The sequence below is a fragment of the Balaenoptera borealis genome, assembly GCF_965194805.1.
Source record: "Balaenoptera borealis genome assembly, chromosome: 16".
NCBI lineage: Eukaryota > Metazoa > Chordata > Mammalia > Artiodactyla > Balaenopteridae > Balaenoptera > Balaenoptera borealis.
Window position 1 is genome coordinate 85625200 of NC_138872.1, and position 20730 is coordinate 85645929.

The window sequence follows — 20730 nt, forward strand, 5'->3', positions numbered from 1 at the left end:
CCACATGCTGTGGAGCAACTAGGCCCGTGAGCCACAGTTACTGAGCCTGCGCGTCTGGAGCCTGTGCTCTGCAACAAGAGAGGCCGCGACGGTGAGAGGCCCGCGCACCACGATGAAGAGTGGCCCCCACTTGCCGCGATTAGAGAAAGCCCTCGCACAGAAACGAAGACCCAACACAGCCATAAATAAATAAATAAATAAATACAATTAAAAAAAAAATACCACTTGGTACAGTAAGATTCCACAGACGGCCTTGTAATCACAGAACGCAGCACTGGTTACACGTTTCCCACAAGCCATGTTCTCAGCGTGAGGCTAACAGGGTCGGCTCACTCCCCTGCTTGGGGGCAGAGAGCACGGGTCTCCTTTGCTTTCTGAGATTCCTTTCATGAGTGGCTAGAAAGCTTAAGCACTGGAATTCCATTAGAGAAAAGGAGTATTCCTCAGAGGATTGTAAACGACAAACACCCAAGAGGACTTTAACAGTGGCGTCCGTGTGTCAGAGATCTCCCACGCATGGCTGGGGCCCAAATGACACAGAACAGGCCCAAGGGCCGCAGTCCTAGGACACCGCTCCCTAACCAAAAGAGTCCTCTCGCTAGTCAGGGAAAAAGAAAGGTGTTCTCAGACACACACAGCCTCCAGAGACAGCAAGTGAGGACCCCACCAGCCTGGCCTATCCCAGGAGAGTGGCTGATGCAGTGCCCAGAACCAGAAAGGGGAACTAAGAACCAACAGAAAGGGAACCACGAGACCAACGCATTCCTCCCACCTCCCCCGCCTCCCCCCGCAAAGAAGCTGCACTCCAGTACTGACCACGGAGGGTGCTGTTCAACTAGGAATCTTACCCACACAAACGTGCTGATTTTGAGAAACTTTTCAAATGCATAGTATTCAACTTCTCAAAGTAAAGAAAAGTAATGAATTACATACTAATGCTGGAAAATACAGGAAAAAGACAATAAAACTTGGAAAACAATGTTTACTAACATGACCCCAACTGGAAAAATTTAGAAACATTTAAGACGACTCTGTAAGTCAATAAGACAAGGAAAACAAAACAGAACAGAACGAAACAAAACAAAACAAGACAGTATTGGGGCAGGAAGACGGGCAGAGAACACGGACAGGCCCTTCATATAAAAACAGAAATACACTGGTCTGAGAAGACCATAGACTGAAGGATTCCAACTACGTGACATTCTGGAAAGGGCAAAAATAGACAGACAGTAACAAGACCAGCAGCTGTCGGGGGCTTGGGGGCATTGGGGGGGATGAACAGGTGGCCCCCAGGGATGTTTCGGGCACTGAAATGGTTCTGGGTGGCACTGCAGTGGTGGCTGCCGGTCATCACACGTGTCCAAACCTGCACAGCAGGACACAGAGAGGGAGCCTTGATATAAGCTACAGATTCCAGGGGAGAACTAGGCGTCAGCGCTGATCCACCACTGAGACGACGCGCCACACAAGCGCGAGATGCTATCAAGGGAGGGAACCCAGAGGGACGGGGACAGGAAACTGCTGTCTGCTTGACTCTCCTGTAACCCTAAAACTGCTCTAAAATCTGTCTATCAGTTAAAATGAAGAAACAGCTTCTAAGCACCTGAAAACGCTCTCAACCTCATTCGCGATTAAGGAAAAACCCCAAGGGAACAGTCCATACCGTTTACCGGGGCCTAGGACCAGCGGGAACACGCCGCGGCCTCGCCCCTTCCTGTCGGGCATCGCGCTGGAGCCGAGTCCCCCTGACTTGACCCACCGCACCCCACCCCGCGTTTCATGCCGTCCACAGTCTCTACACATGACATCTTTTGATCAGATGACTCACTGTCCCAATTACAAGGTTTCACTTTCTCCACAGGATGAAAGCAAAACCAGCACACAGGGGAGGCTCTTCAGTCAACCTCAGGGTCCGCCTGCATTCACGTCCCGCTGGTCCTGACAGGAGGCCCACATCCTAAGGAAGGAGGTCCTTACCAGCACCTCAGGAGCCTCATCCAGCCCACGTCACGCTGCTCTGAGAGCCTCGCCAACCTCTGCAGCTTCCCAAGTCCTGGTCACGTGAGGGCCGTCACCCTTCCCCGAGTCACTGAGCCACGTGCTCTGACAATGCATTTAAAACCAGGCTCTCGGACTTCCCTGGTGGCGCAGTGCTTAAGAATCCGACTGCCCATGGTGGGCACATGAGTTCGAACCCTGGTCCAGGAAGATCCCACATGCTGCGGAGCAACTAAGCCCGCGAGCCACAATTACTGAGCCCGCGAGCCACAGCTACTGAAGCCCGCATGCTTAGAAGCCGTGCTCCGCAATAAGAGAAGCCACCACAATGAGAAGCCCGCACACCGCCACGAAGAGTAGCCCCCGCTCGCCGCAACTAGAGAAAAAAGCTCGCGCGCGGCAACAGAGAGACAACGTAGCCAAAAACAAATAAATTAATACATAAATGAATAAAAATTAAAAGAAAGAAAGAGAGAAAAGCAGGCTCTGCTTTGTCAGCACTCTGGAGTTCCCTACTTACCGACGGGCAGGATTCCCGTCTTCTCCTGTAATTACGTCTGTGAAGTGCCTTTTCTGAGGAGAACAGAAGCTCCCGGAAGCAGAGAATTGCTTCTTAAGATCACATGCAGAACCTGAAGACATTGGCTGTTTACGTCTAAGAAAAGAGGCACAACACTAGATGGTGGGAAGGGTCGCCAAAGCCAAGAGCCAGGCAAGCAGGACACTTCCTCTGGGGAGCCTTCCATCAGCAGAGCAGAAAATGTCCGTGGCCAGAACTGGCACTCAATGCGCTTTGAGCTGAGAAGTACCCGGGGAATCACACAGGCTCCTCAAAGAGTAATTACTCCCACATTTAAGAAACGAGATGGCTTTTCAGGCAGAGAAGGCAAGTACAGTCTTCCCGGCTGGTGGAACGGTGTGTGCTGATGGTCAGGATGGAGCTGGGCCCCAGAGCGCTGCCCTCTCCTCCAGCCCCCAGCCTCACCCTCACCCTCAGCTGAGGAGCTGCTTCCCTGAGAACAGAGAAGCCATCGGAGGGCTTCTCCACCTGCACCCCAGCTCTGCCACCCCCTCCCCACGCCAGGACCCCGGGCCACAGCTCTCCCCGCTCCCACACGCATCTACTGGATCATTCCCGCTGTTGTTTCTCCCGTTACAACACAGCACAACACGACACAACACCCGCCCCGGACCTCAGCTCCTACTCCAGCTACTGTCCAATTTCTCTTTTCCCCGTCACAGCAAAACGTCTTGAAAAAGCTAGGAACACAACAAACCCCGTTCTCCCACTCCTCTCTCCTAAGCCTCTCCGAGCAGGATCTCACCCCACACACCCATCCAAACGCATCAGCAGCGAGTTACGACCTCCCCCCAGTGCTGGGCTCGAGGGTTAATAGCTCCACAGAATGGCAACCTCGTTTGTCCAGTCACCCAGGGAACCTCTAAAGTGCTTCCCACGTGGAGACAAACTGCTGTGATTCATATTTTAGGAGAAATATTCAGCGTGGAAAACACACTTGAGCTGGTGGAGGAAAGAGGTAGCAGCACAGAAACAAAGGTTCTGTAACTACAGAAATGAAAAAATAAGCTATTTTAATGGTAGCAAGTATGGGATGAAGAGGAACGAATAAAAACCGTTTAGAATAAAACATTAACAAGCCTAATACTACAACTTGCTAACAGAGGATGGAGAAGGACTCTACAATGAACCCATTTTTCTGGGTAGGGTGACAGGCTGGATGATGCAACGATGAGCCGGCAGGGACAAAAGGAGAAGGCAAGGGACGGGGGAGCTGTAAATAATCATTTTTGGATCTACTGGATCTAGTCATTTGAGGTGCCCTTTGGACAAACTCCATAGAGGTGCTGGCAAGTGGCTGGACAGAGGCATCTGTCTGGTCCAGGTGGGAGAACTGACAGAGCTGGAGGTGAAAAGCACCAGAGGGTGAGATCAGACAGCTTTAAGAGTCATGAACCAAGAGTAAAAAGACAACACACAAAGAGGACGGAAGAAAGAATCCGTCAGGAAGAGAGCAAGGAGAGATCTGTCACAGAAACCAACATAGGAGACTCTGCAGATGGGAAGGCGACAGTGGTCTGAAGTGAGGACTGGCAAATCTCCACTGGTTTGTATGCTGGATGACAGGTCACCTCAACCGGATCAGGTTCCGGGAAGGGGCAGAACCAAGACCACAGGCTGCACGATAAAATTCAGATGGGAAATAAGGAATCTTTGCCAGAGACATCACTACCTGGTGTGTAACGCGACCCCGTTAGATTGTAAGAGACAAAGAGGGAAATTTACTTGAAGGGGGACAAGGCAGTTCCTCCAGATGGTGCTCACGGCATCCCTGGATTGAGCACTGAAAACAATGTACCTACGGGACAACAGTGTTGTACTGAACAGAAAAGTTATATGCGCTGAGTGCTCCCTGGACAGCATGCTCCCGGCTTACAGGAAGCACAAGGAAGGCACCAATGTCAACACGTTAGGGGCTGTCACTCAGGAAGGCTAGCGGCCTACAGCGGGATCCTCAAGGAAACCTTTCATGCCCGAGAACAAAAGTGGTTCGGCAGGACAATGTAAATCAAGCAAGGGATGGTATTTTGCCACAAATGTCAAGAACCCAAGGCTTGTACTGTGGCTATAAGAGGATCGTGGGATCTACGCGTAGAACTTGCCAGAAACACTTGGTACTGACCTGCTCCTCTACGCTTTGTCTAACCACATCTTTTACCTAGTTCATCTTTCCCATTTTAAATTTTGAACTATTCGCCTCCCAAGCTGTTATTACAAAACAAGAGCAGCAAGTCAATACGTAAACAGCAAAACTCACCGGAGACCGATTCATTTTCCGCTGCTCTTGGAACAACGTGCAGGACTGTGACAGTGGAGGCGGACCTGGAGAAGGAAAAAAACGCAGGCAGTGAAGCTACGACTGAAGCGGCTCGGGGTGCAGGAGCACCCGCCCCGCCCTCCACAAGAGACACCTGTGGGAGACCCGCCCTTTCACCTTCACAAGGGCCTGTTAGAATGAGGAGGGAGCAACCACCCTCAGGTCTGTAACTCCCACGTGACTGTGGTAACTGAGGGGATACTTTGTTTTCAGTAGTCAGTGTACGCTGAATCCTATTAAAATAAACCTCCGTCGTTAAATATGAGATTAAAATACGCTTAGAGTTTATCTCTTCTCACCAACTCTGCTAACAACTTCAGAGCAGAAAATCCACAGGATACCCAGGATAAAGGGATACACTCAGCTGCGTTTCACTCTTTCAATTATTTGGACAAACTTAAGTGCGACGCTCAAAAACATCTTTTCTTTAAACTGATTAGAAGTGGACAGAACACCTGCCCTAGGAGTTCTGAGTCCTGTTAGTGACCCCACGTGCACACCCGGTGAGGATCTGGGACAAGTCACCTCCCTCCTCAGGCCCAATCTCTTCCTTCCTCAACCGAGAAAGCGGGACAGAAGCCTTGCAGACTCATCCTGCACTAACTACACTGTGCGATTCCACGGGGCACAACCCAGGGGGGCAGCGGACGCTTAGATTAGACAACCAACCTGCTGATGGGCCTTGAGAGACACGTGCGAGAGCCCGACACGGCGACAGCAGGACGATGAGGAGGATCGGGGTTGGAGGGAGGGGTGGACGCGGCACGTCCCGGCCGAGCCTGTGGCCCCTGCTCCCCCAGGACGCCCGGAACTCACAAGTCCCAGGGGAGCCCCATCCGGAGCAGCCGGCCCTGCCCTCCAGCCCGACCCGTCCACCTCCGGGAAGCGGTCAAACCCTCCCGGTCGCTCTCCCGTGGGGCCCAGGGCGGGCTCACACGAGCCCCACTCTCCAAGGGCCGCAGGGTCTACAACCGCCTGCAGGCCCGAAGACGCACCACCTACCCAGTCGGGACTCGCGGACCAGCCCCGGGCTGCCGAGGCTCCGGGCCGGGGGCTGCTCCTCCGGCGCGCTCCTCTCCCGGGGGTCCCTCCTCTCCGCTTCACGAGACCACTGGGCCCGAGGAGCCGGCTCTGGGACTACGGCACAAGACCAGACTGGAGCTATGACATAAGCTGCTCCATCTTGAGTAGACCTGAACCAATGGCTTACACAATTCCAGGAACTGGCCTCAAGGAAATGGGAACAAACCAACACTGGACTTGAAGATTAACTGTGCTTGAAACAATCAACATGACACTGACCACACCACTGCACGGCCAATGTCAAGATGATGGTCAGAGCTGACTGTGCTACTCTGCATGTAGCCCCCACCTGCACAGCCCAGAGACTTCCCGTCTTTTCCCTGTAAACCCCTTTTCCCTCTAACTGGCAACTGGGAGATGCTTTGGGGGACACTAGTCCACCATCTTCCCACGTTGCCAGCTTCCTGAATGAAGCATCTTTCTTCTTCCACCAACCCTTGTCTCTGGAACATTGACTTCTGAGCGATGAGCAGCTGCACCTGAGTTCTGTTCCAGCCGATAACATTACTATTGCTCAAGTCTCATTCATATTATATTCATAATAACTTTGAACCAAAGTTACTTCCATTGCACAAAGAAAACTAGGAGTGAATAACTGACAACTGCCCGTCACACACCAGCATTTTAGGCTAGCAGAGCTCATGAACACACGTAACACAACTTTACGAGGCCACAAACATCCCTTACACAACTTCTCCAAGTGCCAGAGACAAACACATTCATTAACACACCCACAGATATAGCCTCTAGGTAACAAATAAAAATATGCAGCAAGAGCATAGAACTTGAGATTATGCTTAGTGATCAACGTTTCAGGTTTCTGTCTTGCTTAGAAATGACCTCGGTATCCAATGATTATCCAGTCAGTAACACAATTTAATATCAGTTCAAGGGTTTACGTAAACTAAAGCTCTTGGAATGTATCGACAAGCTGACACAGTACAAAACATAGTTACTGTTGAAATAAAGTTTGTCAGAAGAATAAATGTGGCTAAACACAAATTTACATTTTTCATAACCTTAAATATTAAGTAGAAGTAATGTTAGCTTATTTGATGGGTACACCTATATAAATTTAGGAAGAACACACCCATGTAGAATTGTTTTCAATGTATGCCTAATACTGATAAATAAGATAGGAATAACTTTTTAGTAAACCAAAGCTATTAAACTAGCTTCATTTGCCAAAGATTTACCTAAATTATGTAAACTTGAAGTCTTTAAATTTCTGAGTTGATTTTTTTGTTTGTTTGTTTGTTTTTTTGGCTGCACCGAGAGGCTTGCTGGATGGATCTTAGTTCCCTGACCAGGGACTGAACCCGGACCCTGGCAGTGAGAGCACTGAGTACTAACCACTGGACCGCCAAGGAATTCCCTGACTTGATTTCCATAAGAATACTTTTCTAGCACATTTAAAGTATCAGAAGTTCAAATTCCTTTCTCTCTGAGAATTTTAGGGATACATAATTTTTATAAGCACATTTGTATCTTTGTAAGCCAATCAGGACAGAAACCCTTGAATTTAAGAGACTCTACAATCTACTTTAATAGATCCAGAAGTAGGAAAACATTACATACTCACACTGTCAGAGGTAAAGACCTTTCTGAATTACAGACACACAGACATACAGAGAAATGGAACTTTTACCTTCAGTTCTAAAGTCTTAGACATGGGTCAGGAATAAACACTCACCAGTCTAGATATTAAAGAGCCGTTCTCCTCCCATTGGGCAAGAGATTCTTAAGTGATTTGAGCTTGTCAAAGTAGACAAATAGACGAACAGAAAAGACTAAGAAAAGACTAACAAACCAGATCCTCTGTCACCTCTCACCTAACTGAGATTAGCTCTGTAGAAACTTAATCGCTTTGGAGAGACCATCAAAAGTCTTCAAACAACAGAGCCAAACTCAGAATCACTGCTGCTACAAATGGGGAAACACTTAGCTGTAATCTGAAAACAAAGCAGAAACACAAAAGTAATAGAAGGGGAAACTAAAGAAACGGAAAGTGAGCCAAGTTCAATGGCTGCTTGGGTGGGTTCACCCCTGGGAGAGGAGAAAAGATGTACCTGGGCTTTACCGGCTCATGAAACACACCACTTGTTGCTGGGCTTTTACAGCTTTATTTACGTATAACTGATATACAAAATCCAGCCCAGGTTTAATTTGCATAACTTGATGAGTTTGGACATATGCACACACCTGTGATACCATCACCACCATCACGGTAATATACTCATCACTTCCAAAAGATTCCTTCTATCCCTTTGTGTGTGTGTATGTGTGTTAGGAATACTTAACACAGCACCAGGTACGTGAAAAGGTGCTCAACGTCACTAATCATCCGGGAAATGCAAATCAAAATCATCATGAGATGTTACCTCACATCTGTTAGAATGGCTACAATTTTTTCTTTCTTTTTAAACATAGAGTTGTCAAGGTTGTAGAGAAATCGTAACCCTTGCATATTGTAGGCAGGAATGTAACATCGTGCAGGCACTGTGGAAAACAGTATGGAGTTTTCTCAAAATCTTTTAAATAAAAATTCCATATGATCCAGCAATCCCACTTCTGGGTATACAGGCCCAGCTCAGAGACATTGCAGCTTCAGTTCCAGAACACTGCAATGAAGCAAATACCGCCATAACACAAGTCACATGAATTGTTTGGTGTACCCGTGCATGAAAAACTGACATTTACAGTATACTGTAGTCTGTTAAGTGTGCGATAGCCTTGTGTCTAAAAAAACAACGTACATACCTTTATTGAAATATACTTTAGGGAAGAGAAATATACATCAATGGAACAGGATAGGAAGCCCAGAGATAAACCCACGCACATATGGTCACCTTATCTTTGATGAAGGAGGCAAGAATATACAGTGGAGAAAAGACAGCCTCTTCAATAAGTGGGGCTGGGAAAACTGGACAGCTACCTGTCAAAGGATGAAATGAGAACACTACCTAACACCATAACACAAAAATAAACTCAAAATGGATTAAAGACCTAAATGTAAGGCCAGACACTAGAAAACTCTTAGAGGAAAACATAGGCAGAACACTCTATCACATAAATCACAGCAAGATCCTTTTTGACCCATCTCTTAGAAAAATGGAAATAAAAACAAAAATAAACAAATGGGACCTAAGGAAACTTAAAAGCTTTTGCACAGCAAAGGAAACCATAAACAAGACAAAAAAAACAACCCTCACAGTGGGAGAAAATATCTGTAAACGAAGCAACTGACAAAGGATTCATTTCCAAAATATATAAGCGGGTCACGCAGCTCAATATCAAAAAAACAACTCAATTTCAAAAATAGACACAAGACCTCAATGGACATTTCTCCAAAGAAGATATAAGATTGCCAACAAACACGTGAAAAGGATGCTCAACAACACTAATCATTAGAGAAATGCAAATCAAAACTACAATGAGGTATCACCTCACACCACTCAGAATGGCCATCATCAAAATATCTACAAACAATAAATGCTGGAGAGGGTGTGAAGAAAAGGGAACCCTCCTCCTGCACTGTTGGTGGGAATGCACACTGATACAGCCACTATGGAGAACAGTATGGAGGTTCCTTAAAAAACTAAAAATAGGGCTTCCCTGGTGGTGCAGTGGTACGAATCCTCTTCCCAACGCAGGGGACACGGGTTCGAGTCGTGGTCCGGGAAGATCCCACATGCCGCAGGGCAACTAGGCCCGTGTGCCATAACGACTGAAGCCCGCACGCCTAGAGCCCGTGCTCCGCAAGAAGAGAAGCCACCGCAATGAGAAGCCCGCGCACCACAACAGTGTAGCGCCTGCTCGCTGCAACTAGAGAAAGCCCGCACACAGCAATGAAGATGCAACACAGCCAAAAATAATGAATAAATGAAAATAAATTTATAAAAAAAAAAACAACTAAAAATAGAACTACCAATATGATCCTCCAATCCCACTACTGGGCACATATGCTGAGAAAACCATAATTCAAAGAGAGACACGTACCACAATGTTCACTGTAGCACTATTTGCACCAGCCAGGACGTGGAAGCAAGTTAAGTGTCCATTGAGAGATGAATGGATAAAGAAGATGTGGCACATATATACAATGGAATATGACTCAGCCATAAAAAGAAACTGAACTATTTGTAGTGAGGTGGATGGACCTAGAGTCTGTGAAACAGTGAAGTAACTCAGAAAGAGAAGAACAAATACCGTATGCTAACACATATTTATGGAATCTAAAGAAAAAAAAAAGTGGTTCTGATGAACCTAGTGGCAGGACAGGAATAAAGATGCAGACGTAGAGAATGCACTTGAGGACACGGGGAGGGGGAAGGGTAAACTGGGACGAAGCGAGAGAGTGGCATGGACATATATACACTACCAAATGTAAAACAGATAGCTAGTGGGAAGCAGCCGCATAGCACAGGGAGATCAGCTCGGTGCTTTCTGTCCACCCAGAGGGGTGGGATAGGGAGGGTGGGAGGGATACACAAGATGGAGGGGATATGGGGATATATGTATACATACAGCTGATTCACTTTCTTATACAGCAGAAACTAACACAACAGTGTAAAGAAATTATACTCCAATAAAGATGTTAAAAAAGAAAATACTTTAGGGACTTCCCTGGTTGTCCAGTGGTTAAGAATCCGCCTTCCAATACAGGGGGCACAGGTTTGATCCCCGGTCGGGGAACTGAGATGCCACGCGCTGTGCAGCACAGCCGAAACAAAAAAAAAAAATTAAAAATACTTTATTGCTAAAAAATGCTAACCATCAGCTGAGCCTTCGGCGAGTAGTAATCTTTTTGCTGATGGAGTGTTTGAAATAGTGTGAGAATTACTAAAATATGACACAAAGACAAGAAGTGAGCAACTGCTGTTGGAAATACTGTGCCAACAGACTTGCTCCACAAAGAGCTGCCGCAAACCTCCAATCTGTATGAAACACAAGATTCGGGAAGCACGATAATTATAATCGAATGTAATGTCCTATGATATAATATAATGTAATATAATATAATATAGCCTGTATAGTCAAAGAAAAGAAAATCAATATCTAGAAGAGATATATGCACCTCTACATTCATTACAGCATTATTCACAAGAGGCAAGATAGGAAAGCAATGCAAATTTTCATCAACAGAGAAATGCATAAAGAAAATGTGGTATATACATAGGATATGATTCAGACTTATTAGTAGGAAATCCTACCAGTTGTGACAACGGGGACAGAACTAGAAGACATGATGGTAAGTGAAATCGGTCAGCCACAGAAGGACAAAACTGTGTGTTTCCGCTTATACGAGGTATCTAAAAGAGTCAAACAAATTGTCAGGGGTGGGGGAGGAGAGAATGGGGAGTTGTTCCATGGGTATAAAGTTACAGTTACACAGGATGCATATGTTCTAGAGAACTGCTGTATGACTAAGTGTCTATAGGTAACGAGGCACACTATTCTTTTTTTCTTTTTAAAACTTTATTTTCATTGAAGTATAGTTGATTTGCAATATTATATATGTTTCACAGGTACAGACAGTGGTTCAGTATTTTTATACTCCATTAAAATTTATCACAAGATAATGGCTGTATTTCCCTGTGCTGTACAATATATCCTTGCTTCTTATCTGTTTTATACATAGTAATCTCATGCCCCTAATTTGCCCTTCCCCCCTTTCTCCTCCCCACTGGTAACCACTGGTTTGTTTTCTATGTCTGTGGGTATGTTTCTGTTTTGTTTTTTTTTTTTCACACACACTGTATTTTATTTTTACAAGAGATAAATAGACTGACACCAAGCATTGTACATGGATGACCACAACAAAAGCAACAATGACTGCAATTACCAAACACGAAACACACTCATACTATGTCATAATATTGACGTTCAGTCCAGTAATCCTCCACTGTAACAGCTCCTTTCCTTTGCAGTGAAAATTGATTTGTATATTCTTTGCCTCTGAGTCCTTGTGGGATTTTTTTTTTTAATTCAAACAAAGTCAGAAAAATTATACTCATCCTCATCAGTTCACTCAGTCCCATGTAATTAATTTTTTTTTCATCTTGATCTTTTGTTAGCACTTTTATAAGTTGTCACTTCTATAAAGGGAAATGGGTTCAAGCCCTGGTCCCGGAAGATCCCACATGCCACGGAGCAACTAAGCCCGTGTGCCACAACTATTGAGCCATGCTCTAGAGCCTGTGAGCCACAACTACTGAGCCCGCGTACCACAACTACTGAGCCCGCGTACCATAGCTACTGAAGCCTGCTTACCTGGAGCCCATGCTCTGCAACAAGAGAAGCCACCGCAATGAGAAGCCCATGCACTGCGAGGAAGAGAAGCCCCTGCTTGCCACAACTAGAAAAGAGGCCACATGCAGCAACAGAGACCCAACGCAGCCAAAAGTAAAAGTTTTTAAAATTAAAAAAAAAAGAATGAAATCTTGCTATTTGTGGCGACATGGATGGAGCTAGAGGGTATTATGCTACGTTCAATAAGTCAGACAGAGAAAGACAAATACCGTATGATCTCATTTGTATGTGGAATCTAAAAAACAAAACAAATGAACTAATGTCACTAAAGAGAAACAGACTCATAGATACAGAGAACAAACAGGTGGTTGCCAGAAGAGGGTAGGTGGATGAGTGAAATAGGTGAGGGAGATGAAGAGGAACAGATAACCAGTTACAAAAGAAATGAGTCATGGGAATGAAATATACAGCACGGGGAATACAGTCAATAACATTATAACTTTGTACGCTGACGGATGGTAACTAGATGGTAACTAGACCATGATCATTTTCTAACGTATAGAAATATTGATATTATGCACCGGGACCTAACAGAGTGTTGTAGGTCAGTTACACTTGAATTAAAATTTTTTAATTAGAACGAAAAGAATAGTGTGCCTCGTTACCTATAGACACTTAGTCATACAGCAGTTCTCTAGAACATATGCATCCTGTGTAACTGTAACTTTATACCCATGGAACAACTCCCCATTCTCTCCTCCCCCACCCCTGACAATATATGTTTGACTTTTTTAGATACCTCGTATAAGCGGAAACACACAGTTTTGTCCTTCTGTGACTGACCGATTTCACTTACCATCATGTCTTCTAGTTCCGTCCCCGTTGTCACAACTGGTAGGATTTCCTACTAATAAGTCTGAATCATATCCTATGTATATACCACATTTTCTTTATCCATTTCTCTGTTGATGAAAATTTGCATTGTTTTCCTATCTTGGCTCTTGTGAATAATGCTGTAATGAATGTAGAGGTGCATATATCTCTTCTAGATACTGATTTCCTTTTCTTTGACTATACAGGCTATATTATATTATATTACATTGTATTATATCATAGTACATTACATTCTATTATAATTATCGTGCTTCCCGAATCTTGTGTTTCTTACAGATTGGAGGTTTGCGGCAGCTCTTCGTGGAGCAAGTCTGTTGGCACAGTATTTCCAACAGCAGTTGCTCACTTCTTGTCTTTGTGTCATATTTTAGTATTTCTCACACTATTTCAAACCCTCCATCAGCAAAAAGATTACTACTCGCCGAAGGCTCAGCTGATGGTTAGCATTTTTTAGCAATAAAGTATTTTTATTTTATTTTTTTGTTTCGGCTGTGCTGCACAGCACGTGGGATCTCAGTTCCCCGACCGGGGATCAAACCTGCGCCCCCTGTATTGGAAGGCGGATTATTAACCACTGGACAACCAGGGAAGTCCCTAAAGTTTTTTTTTTTTTAACATGTTTATTGGAGTATAATTGCTTTACAGTGTTGTGTTAGTTTCTGCTGTATAACAAACTGAATCAGCTGTATGTATACATATATCCCCATATCCCCTCCATCTTGTGTATCCCTCCCACCCTCCCTATCCCACTCCTCTAAGTGGACACAAGCACTGAGCTGATCTCCCTGTGCTATGCGGCTGCTTCCCACTAGCTAGCTATTTTACATTTGGTAGTGTATATATGTCCATGCCACTCTCTCGCTTTGTCCTAGCTTACCCTTCCCCCTCCCCGTGTCCTCAAGTGCATTCTCTACGTCTGCATCTTTATTCCTGTCCTGCCACTAGGTTCATCAGAACCACTTTTTTTTTTCTTTAGATTCCATAAATATGTGTTAGCATACAGTATTTGTTTTTCTCTTTCTGAGTTACTTCACTCTGTTTCACAGACTCTAGGTCCATCCACCTCACTATAAATAACTGAATTTCGTTTCTTTTTATGGCTGCGTAATAGTCTTCTGAAGCACGTGTTGTTATTATTTTGACCTTCATGACACAGGAGATCAGAGGCCTAAGATACGGCTGAGCTGGAAGGTGACTGTATGGGCGTCCCAGGGCTGCTGTAACAAAGCACCACAAACTGGGTGGGTTAAAATAACAGACATCTTTTCTTCCACAGTTCTGAAGTCCAAAATCAAGAACTTTGATATATCCATCCAATTTTGTTGAACACCTGCTGCATATCCAGTGCTGTTTCACATATGTGTTGAAGCTATGAGGGCAAACTAGACAGACGGGGTCCCTGCCCTCGAGGGGCCCACCCACATCCTAGTGGGGAGAGAGAAAGCCAACAAGAGGACAAATACAGTAACTGCACGTTCACTTAAGAGCCAAGACGGAAATGAACATGGTGCTGAGATGGCAAGTAATGGGGGATCCAGTTAGCCCGGAGGGTCAGGGGAGGCCTCTCTGAGGAGGCAGTATTCTGAGCTGAGACATGAAGAATTAGGGGAGGAGCATTCTAGGTGTTGGAAACAGCAAGTGCAAAGGCCCTGAGGCAGGAAAGGTCTTGGCTTTGTCTGACAATAACAGAAGACCATGTGTCTGGAGGGCCACGAGTGAGGCAGGCAGTAAAAGGAGATGAGGCTGGAGGGGTGGCCAGGGACCTCGGGCCAGTGGCAGTAGGCTGACTTTTAATAAGTGCATCTGGAACCCACTGGTGGGTCTTCAGCAGGAGAGCAACACAGGGTGCTTCCCCTGCAGGGGCAGTGGGGAGACTGGCCGGGAGGGGGCAGAGTGGAAGTGGGGGGCTGGCTGGGAGCTGCCCAGGTACTCAGGTGAAAGATTCAGGAAGTGGAGGTGGTTCAGAGCAGACACAGCAGGAATGCGTCCTGTGGGAGGAATAGACAGGCCTTGAGGATGGACTGGAGGTGGGGGTGGGAGAGAGGAGCCCAGGGTCCTGGCCTGAGCAGCTTGTCACTCACAGTGGCTTCCCTTCCGGCCTGTGCCATACATACCTGCTGTGCTCTGGGGACTCAGGTCTGACTCTTTGGGGCTCCATTATGAGAGGTAAAAGCCCAGAAAAGCGGAACAAGAGGCCAGACAGGGGAACTGGATTGCCCACTTCATGCCTTGAAATGCTTAGTCAGTGGCTTCTCAGCCTCGGTTGGGTAACCTGAGCTCCTCGAGTTCAGTCTTGGAGATTTCCTCACCCTTTCCTGGATCCTCCAAGACTAGGTCCGGTGCATAGGGCGGGGTTGGGACTTTCGGGAATACGAAAGTGGGCCTCGCAGGCCTCCATGGTCAGGGGTGGGCTTCACTCGAGCGCCTCCCTGGGGCTCCCAGCCTGGAGGGAGGGGCCTCCAGGCTGAAGGGGAGGTGGGACGCTGAGGCTCCGCACCTAGACGTCTCGGCGGGGGAGGCGCTGCTGGGCAGCGTGAGCCCCGGCCGCGCCGAGGCGTCTGGAGCGCGGCCCTGCTCGCAGAGCCTAGTCTGCAGAAAGCCCAGGGCGCTCCCTCCCCTGCGTGCCCCCAGGAGCCTCTGCTCCAAGGGTGGTGACAGGGGCCCAGAAGTGCCCCCCGAGGGAAGGGATCTGGATTAGTTTGCGAGGACTGCCATAGCCAGTCTTGCCCAAGGTGAGAGTGCCGGAAAGGGCAGAGCCCTCCAGACCGGGGGCCTTAACCGTTCAGCTGCGCCGTTTCCAAACAACCTCATTAGTCCCCCTGCTGGGGTGGATCGCCCAAAGGGCAGGGGGGCTTTGAGGCTAATGTTGGCCCCGCGAGTGTCCTCTCAGGACCCAGCACGCTGCCGAGCACATTGCAGGCCCTGTGCAAGGACAGCTCCTGGCTGTTCATGAACCACCTGATGGATGCCCGCAGGCACCGTGCATCCTTATGCCATCTGGGGATCTCCCAACACCCCCTCTCAGGAGGCACATCTGAACCTCAAACACTTCTGGGAGGTCAGCAGGGGGTTCCTGTCCGGGCTTCTGTTTGGATCCACAAAGACTTCCTGGGCACCTCTCTGGGTCAGGCATGAGACACTTCCAGTTTGGTGGGGAAACATCAAGACCCATGAGCAGACCGATTCAATATGGCGGGAGGTTGGCCCCAGTGCTTTAGGAGCAAGAGACGGAGCACTTAATCCCAAAGGGGTTTGGGAGGAGGTGACACACCTGATCTGGGGATTTAAAAGTTTATTTAAAAAAATCAAATTCATATATGTACATGCTTGAAAAAGTGGAACAGTCCTACGTGGTTTACAACAAAATTAGTGGCGACTTGCTCTACCTGACCCCACTCCAGTTTTTCCCTCCAGTGTCCATTTTCAACCCATTTAGAAGTTTCTTCTGGTGTTTATAACCGTGTTATTAAATGACACACTTATCCTACTGTTTCCTGATGAGAGTTCAGGTCTCTGACATCCTCCTGGCCTCACACCCACTTCTGGCCTTCCCAAAACATCGAAAGGAAGGATTCCCATTTGGTGTTTGCATCATCATGACCTAAGTTCTTACAATTCACGCTGGAGCCACGCACACGTCTATGCTTCCGTTTCTGTTCTTGACATTTTTTTCATTTTCTCTGAATTCAATAGTTCCTTTTGTAATTTGATGAGTTCTCTCTGTCCCATTATTTGTTTTCCACCAGCACCCTGGACCTGGGCACCTTCTTCTTTTTCTTCCCAGCTTTACTGAAATATAATTTACAAATAATATTGTGTAGCTTTAAGGTATACGATGTGATGATTTGACACACGTATGTACTGTGAAATGTTTACCTCGGTAAGATTAGTTAACACGTGCTTCACCTCCCATCTTGCAGCTTTCTGAGGGATGATTTTGCATAGGGATATAATTTTTTAAGCTGTGTACACTAGAGTCAGGCTTTCCTGTTGGCAGCACGAGCTCCAGGTAGGCTTTTTTCCCCTTCCTCCTGGATTGATCAGAAATTTCAGTTTCTAAGGCAGCCCGAGTATTCACCATCAGGTAGTTTGCACGCACTTGGATTCTCTTAAGAACTGCTAATGCCTGCAGTTTTTTCCACGATCTACTCCACCAGCTGTACCTGTGACATCTTTTGGGATTTGAGAGGTGGAACAAGAGCTTTCTGCTTTGCATCTGTGCCATCAAAGGAGGCACCTAGTGGGTGCGTCAGAGCACGAGTGAGTGTAACTGAGGCAAGGTGGTGGTTGTCTATCGACTTCAGATGTTTAACCGCTAAATAAATTGTGTTTTCTTTCTTTAAAAAACAAGGCAGAATCATTTATACGAGACCACTAGAAAGGAGATGATTCGACAAAATTATTAAACATTTAACTGAACGGAATGTACTGGGTGACACTGAATTTGGGCTGAGCCTCTGTGGTCCCTCCAGCGCCTGGCCCCCGAGCTGCAGGTCATGAGCTGCATCCAGCTGGCCTTGCGAGCACGCTGCTCTCTGCCTCGGATTTCCTTTCCTGCACATGTGGAGCTTGTATCTCAGATCCTGATTCTCCCGACGGAGGTCTTCATTGTCTCCTTACTGTCCACGAACTTCCTGAACTCTCTTCCCTCTGAAGAAGCAATAATTTCCTCTCCACCTTTTCCAGATGAACTCCTTAGTGGATGCACCCCAAGACCCACATCTCTGGGACTCTCTTTCACAAGTTAAAGCATCCAATATCACAGCAGAAACTCAGCGACAAGATCTTTTTTTTTTTCAAGTTACGAAAGTGAAAACTCAGGGTAAGTGTTTTCATCTGCACTGTCCTTTGCTGAGCTGTGGCATCTCCCCATCTTTTCGGTGTTGAGCTAGAAAACTAGAAGGGAAGTCCACTCTGTCACTCACTCACTTTCTCACTCACCACACACCCCTTAGACTTCTTTACATTTGCTAGACAAAAAGAGGTCACTGGTACTTTAACTTCCTAATTCTGCTAGAATTCAACAGAGGGCTCAGGAGATAAATGAAAAGGCTGCTTAACTAGGAGATCAAAGTGTGTGCGGGCCACGCTAATTTCCCCTCACATGTCCATGGAGGATTAACTCAGAGGTTATGAGATTTTTAGCGTTAACACGAGCACACAAGCAAAAACCCTCCAGAAAGACAAGGAGTTACTTAGTATTCATTGCCAAGGGTGAGTGTTTAGTATCTACAATACTCAAAGAAAATTCAAGAGTGATTTTAAATTCTGTTTCAAACATCTCCTCTATTTTCTCTCCTTTCCTCTAAGACATCTCTGAATAAGAGCTTCCCTCCAACTGCCAGGGAAAAATAGTAAGCCTGATCTCACGGGAGTCAAGTCATTTTTGCCCCTAGTAGAGGTAGGGTTCAGGACGTTTAGATTAATCAAATTTTATTTTGTTTCTCTTTGCAGAGTTTTTGGGATTTTTGACAAAAAATGTTTTAAAAAGCGTAGAAAAATGGACCTAGAGATTATCATACTAAGTGAAGTAAGTCAGAAAGAGAAAGACAAATACCCTATGATATCACTTATATATGGACTCTAAAATATGGCACAAATGAACTTACCTATGAAACAAACAGACTCACAGACATAGAGAACAGACTTGTGGTTGTCAAGGGGGAGGTTGGCGTTAGTAGATGCAGACTATTATATACAGGATGGATAAACAACAAGGTCCCACTGTAGAGCACAGGGAACTATATTCAATGTCCTGTGATAAACCGTAATGGAAAAGAATGTATAACTGAATCACTTTGCTGTACACCAGAAATTAACACAACAATGTAAATCAACTATACGTCAATAAAATAAATTTAAAAAATGTATGGGAACATGTGGGGGGGTCAGTGTTCTGGAAGCTTCCATTGCATAGACTTGTTATGATGTGGCGCCCCCTTGTGGTGTGGAGGACAATCTCAGTCCAGAGCTTCTTGAGATGAAGCCATCTATCGTAAAGCTTTGGAGGCTTGTTCTAACAGGGATCCCGGATGTCAGCAGGGATCCAGGTCCACAGCCTGAATCAGGCCTGGAGAGCTGCAGGTCATCACTTTTCTCCAGACTTTGAGGCCCAGGGACCCCTGGCATCACTTTCTGTCCAGTGTCTCACTATTCTCCTTTTCTCCATTTTCCTTCCTTAGGGCACCTTTAACTGCATAAAATGCATTATTCCAGAACATTCTAACATGTGCTCATAAATGCCTGCCATTACCCCTTTCCCACATGATTCACTTCTAATGAAAAGCAAAAGTCCTTCTACAATAATCACAACAGTATGGTAATGGTGCAAAAACAGATATACAGATCAATGGAACAGTATAGAAAGCCCAGAAATAAACCCATGCACCTATGGTCAATTAATCTATGACAAAAGAAGCAAGAATATATACAACGGAGAAAAGACAAACTCTTCAATAAGTGGTGCTGGGAAAACTGGACAGCTACATGTAAAAGAATGAAATTAGAACATTCTCTAACACCATACACAAAAATAAACTCAATAGATCAAAGACCTAAATGTAAGGCCAGACACTATAAAACTCTTAGAGGAAGACACAGGCAGAACACTCTTTGACATAAGTCACAGCAATATCTTTTTGGATCCACCTCCTAGAGTAATGAAAATAAAAACAAAAATAAACAAATGGGACCTAATGAAACTTAAAAGCTTTTGCACAGCAAAGGAAACCATACACAAAATGAAAACACAACCCTCAGAATGGGAGAAAATATTTGCAAACAAAGTGACCAACAAGGGATTAAACTCCAAAATATACAAATAGCTCATGCAGCTCTAGGTCAGAAAACCAAACAACCCAATCAAAAAATGGGCAGAAGATCTAAATAGACATTTCTCCAAAGAAGACATACAGACGGCCAAAAAGCACATGAAAAGATGCTCAACATCACTAATTATTAGAGAAATGCAAATCAAAACTACAATGAGGTATCACCTCACATCATCCAAAAGTCTACAAACAACAAATGCTGGAGAGGGTGTGGAGAAATGGGAACCCTCCTACACTGTTGGTGGGAATGTAAATTGGTACAACCATTATGGAGAACAGTACAGAGGTTCCTTAAAAAACTAAAAATAGGGACTCCCTGGTGGCGCAGTGGTTAAGAATCCGCCTGCCAATGCAGGGGACACGGGTTCGAGCCCTAGTCCGGGAAGATCCCACATGCCGCGGAGCAACTAAGCCCGTGCACCACAACTACTGAGCCTGCACTCTAGAGCCCATGAGCCACAACTACTGAGCCCACTTGCCATAACTACTGAAGCCCGCGCACCTACAGCCCATGCTCTGCAACAAAAGCCACCGCAATGAGAAGCCTGCACACCGCAACGAAGAGTAGCCCCCACTCGCCGCAACTAGAGAAAGCCCATGCGCAGCCACGAAGACCCAATGCAGCCAAAGATAATTTAAAAAAATAAAAAAGAAAAGAGTTTAAAAAAAACAAAATAAAACCCCCTAAAAATACAGCTACCATATGATCTAGCAATCCTACTCCTGGGCATATATCCAGACAAAATTATAATTCAAAAAGATACATACACCCCTTT

General features: G+C 45.8%; 2 protein-coding genes across 2 annotated transcripts in view; one reads left to right on the forward strand and one right to left on the reverse strand.

Moving 5' to 3' along the window:
• LOC309614246 (uncharacterized protein) overlaps nucleotides 1–18994 on the forward strand; it is a gene marked incomplete at its 5' end in the record, with an annotated part of 30092 nt that extends 11098 nt beyond the window's left edge. Inside the window, one exon of the mRNA XM_082362329.1 lies at nucleotides 17597–18994. Coding sequence (XP_082218455.1) covers nucleotides 17597–17872 — 276 coding nt within the window. The 3' untranslated portion in view covers nucleotides 17873–18994. The remainder of the gene's footprint in view (nucleotides 1–17596) is intronic.
• The window catches only part of LOC309614466 (uncharacterized protein), a 180846-nt gene that overhangs the window by 24581 nt on the left and 135535 nt on the right, over nucleotides 1–20730 (reverse strand). The gene's annotated exons all lie outside the window — the stretch shown is intronic.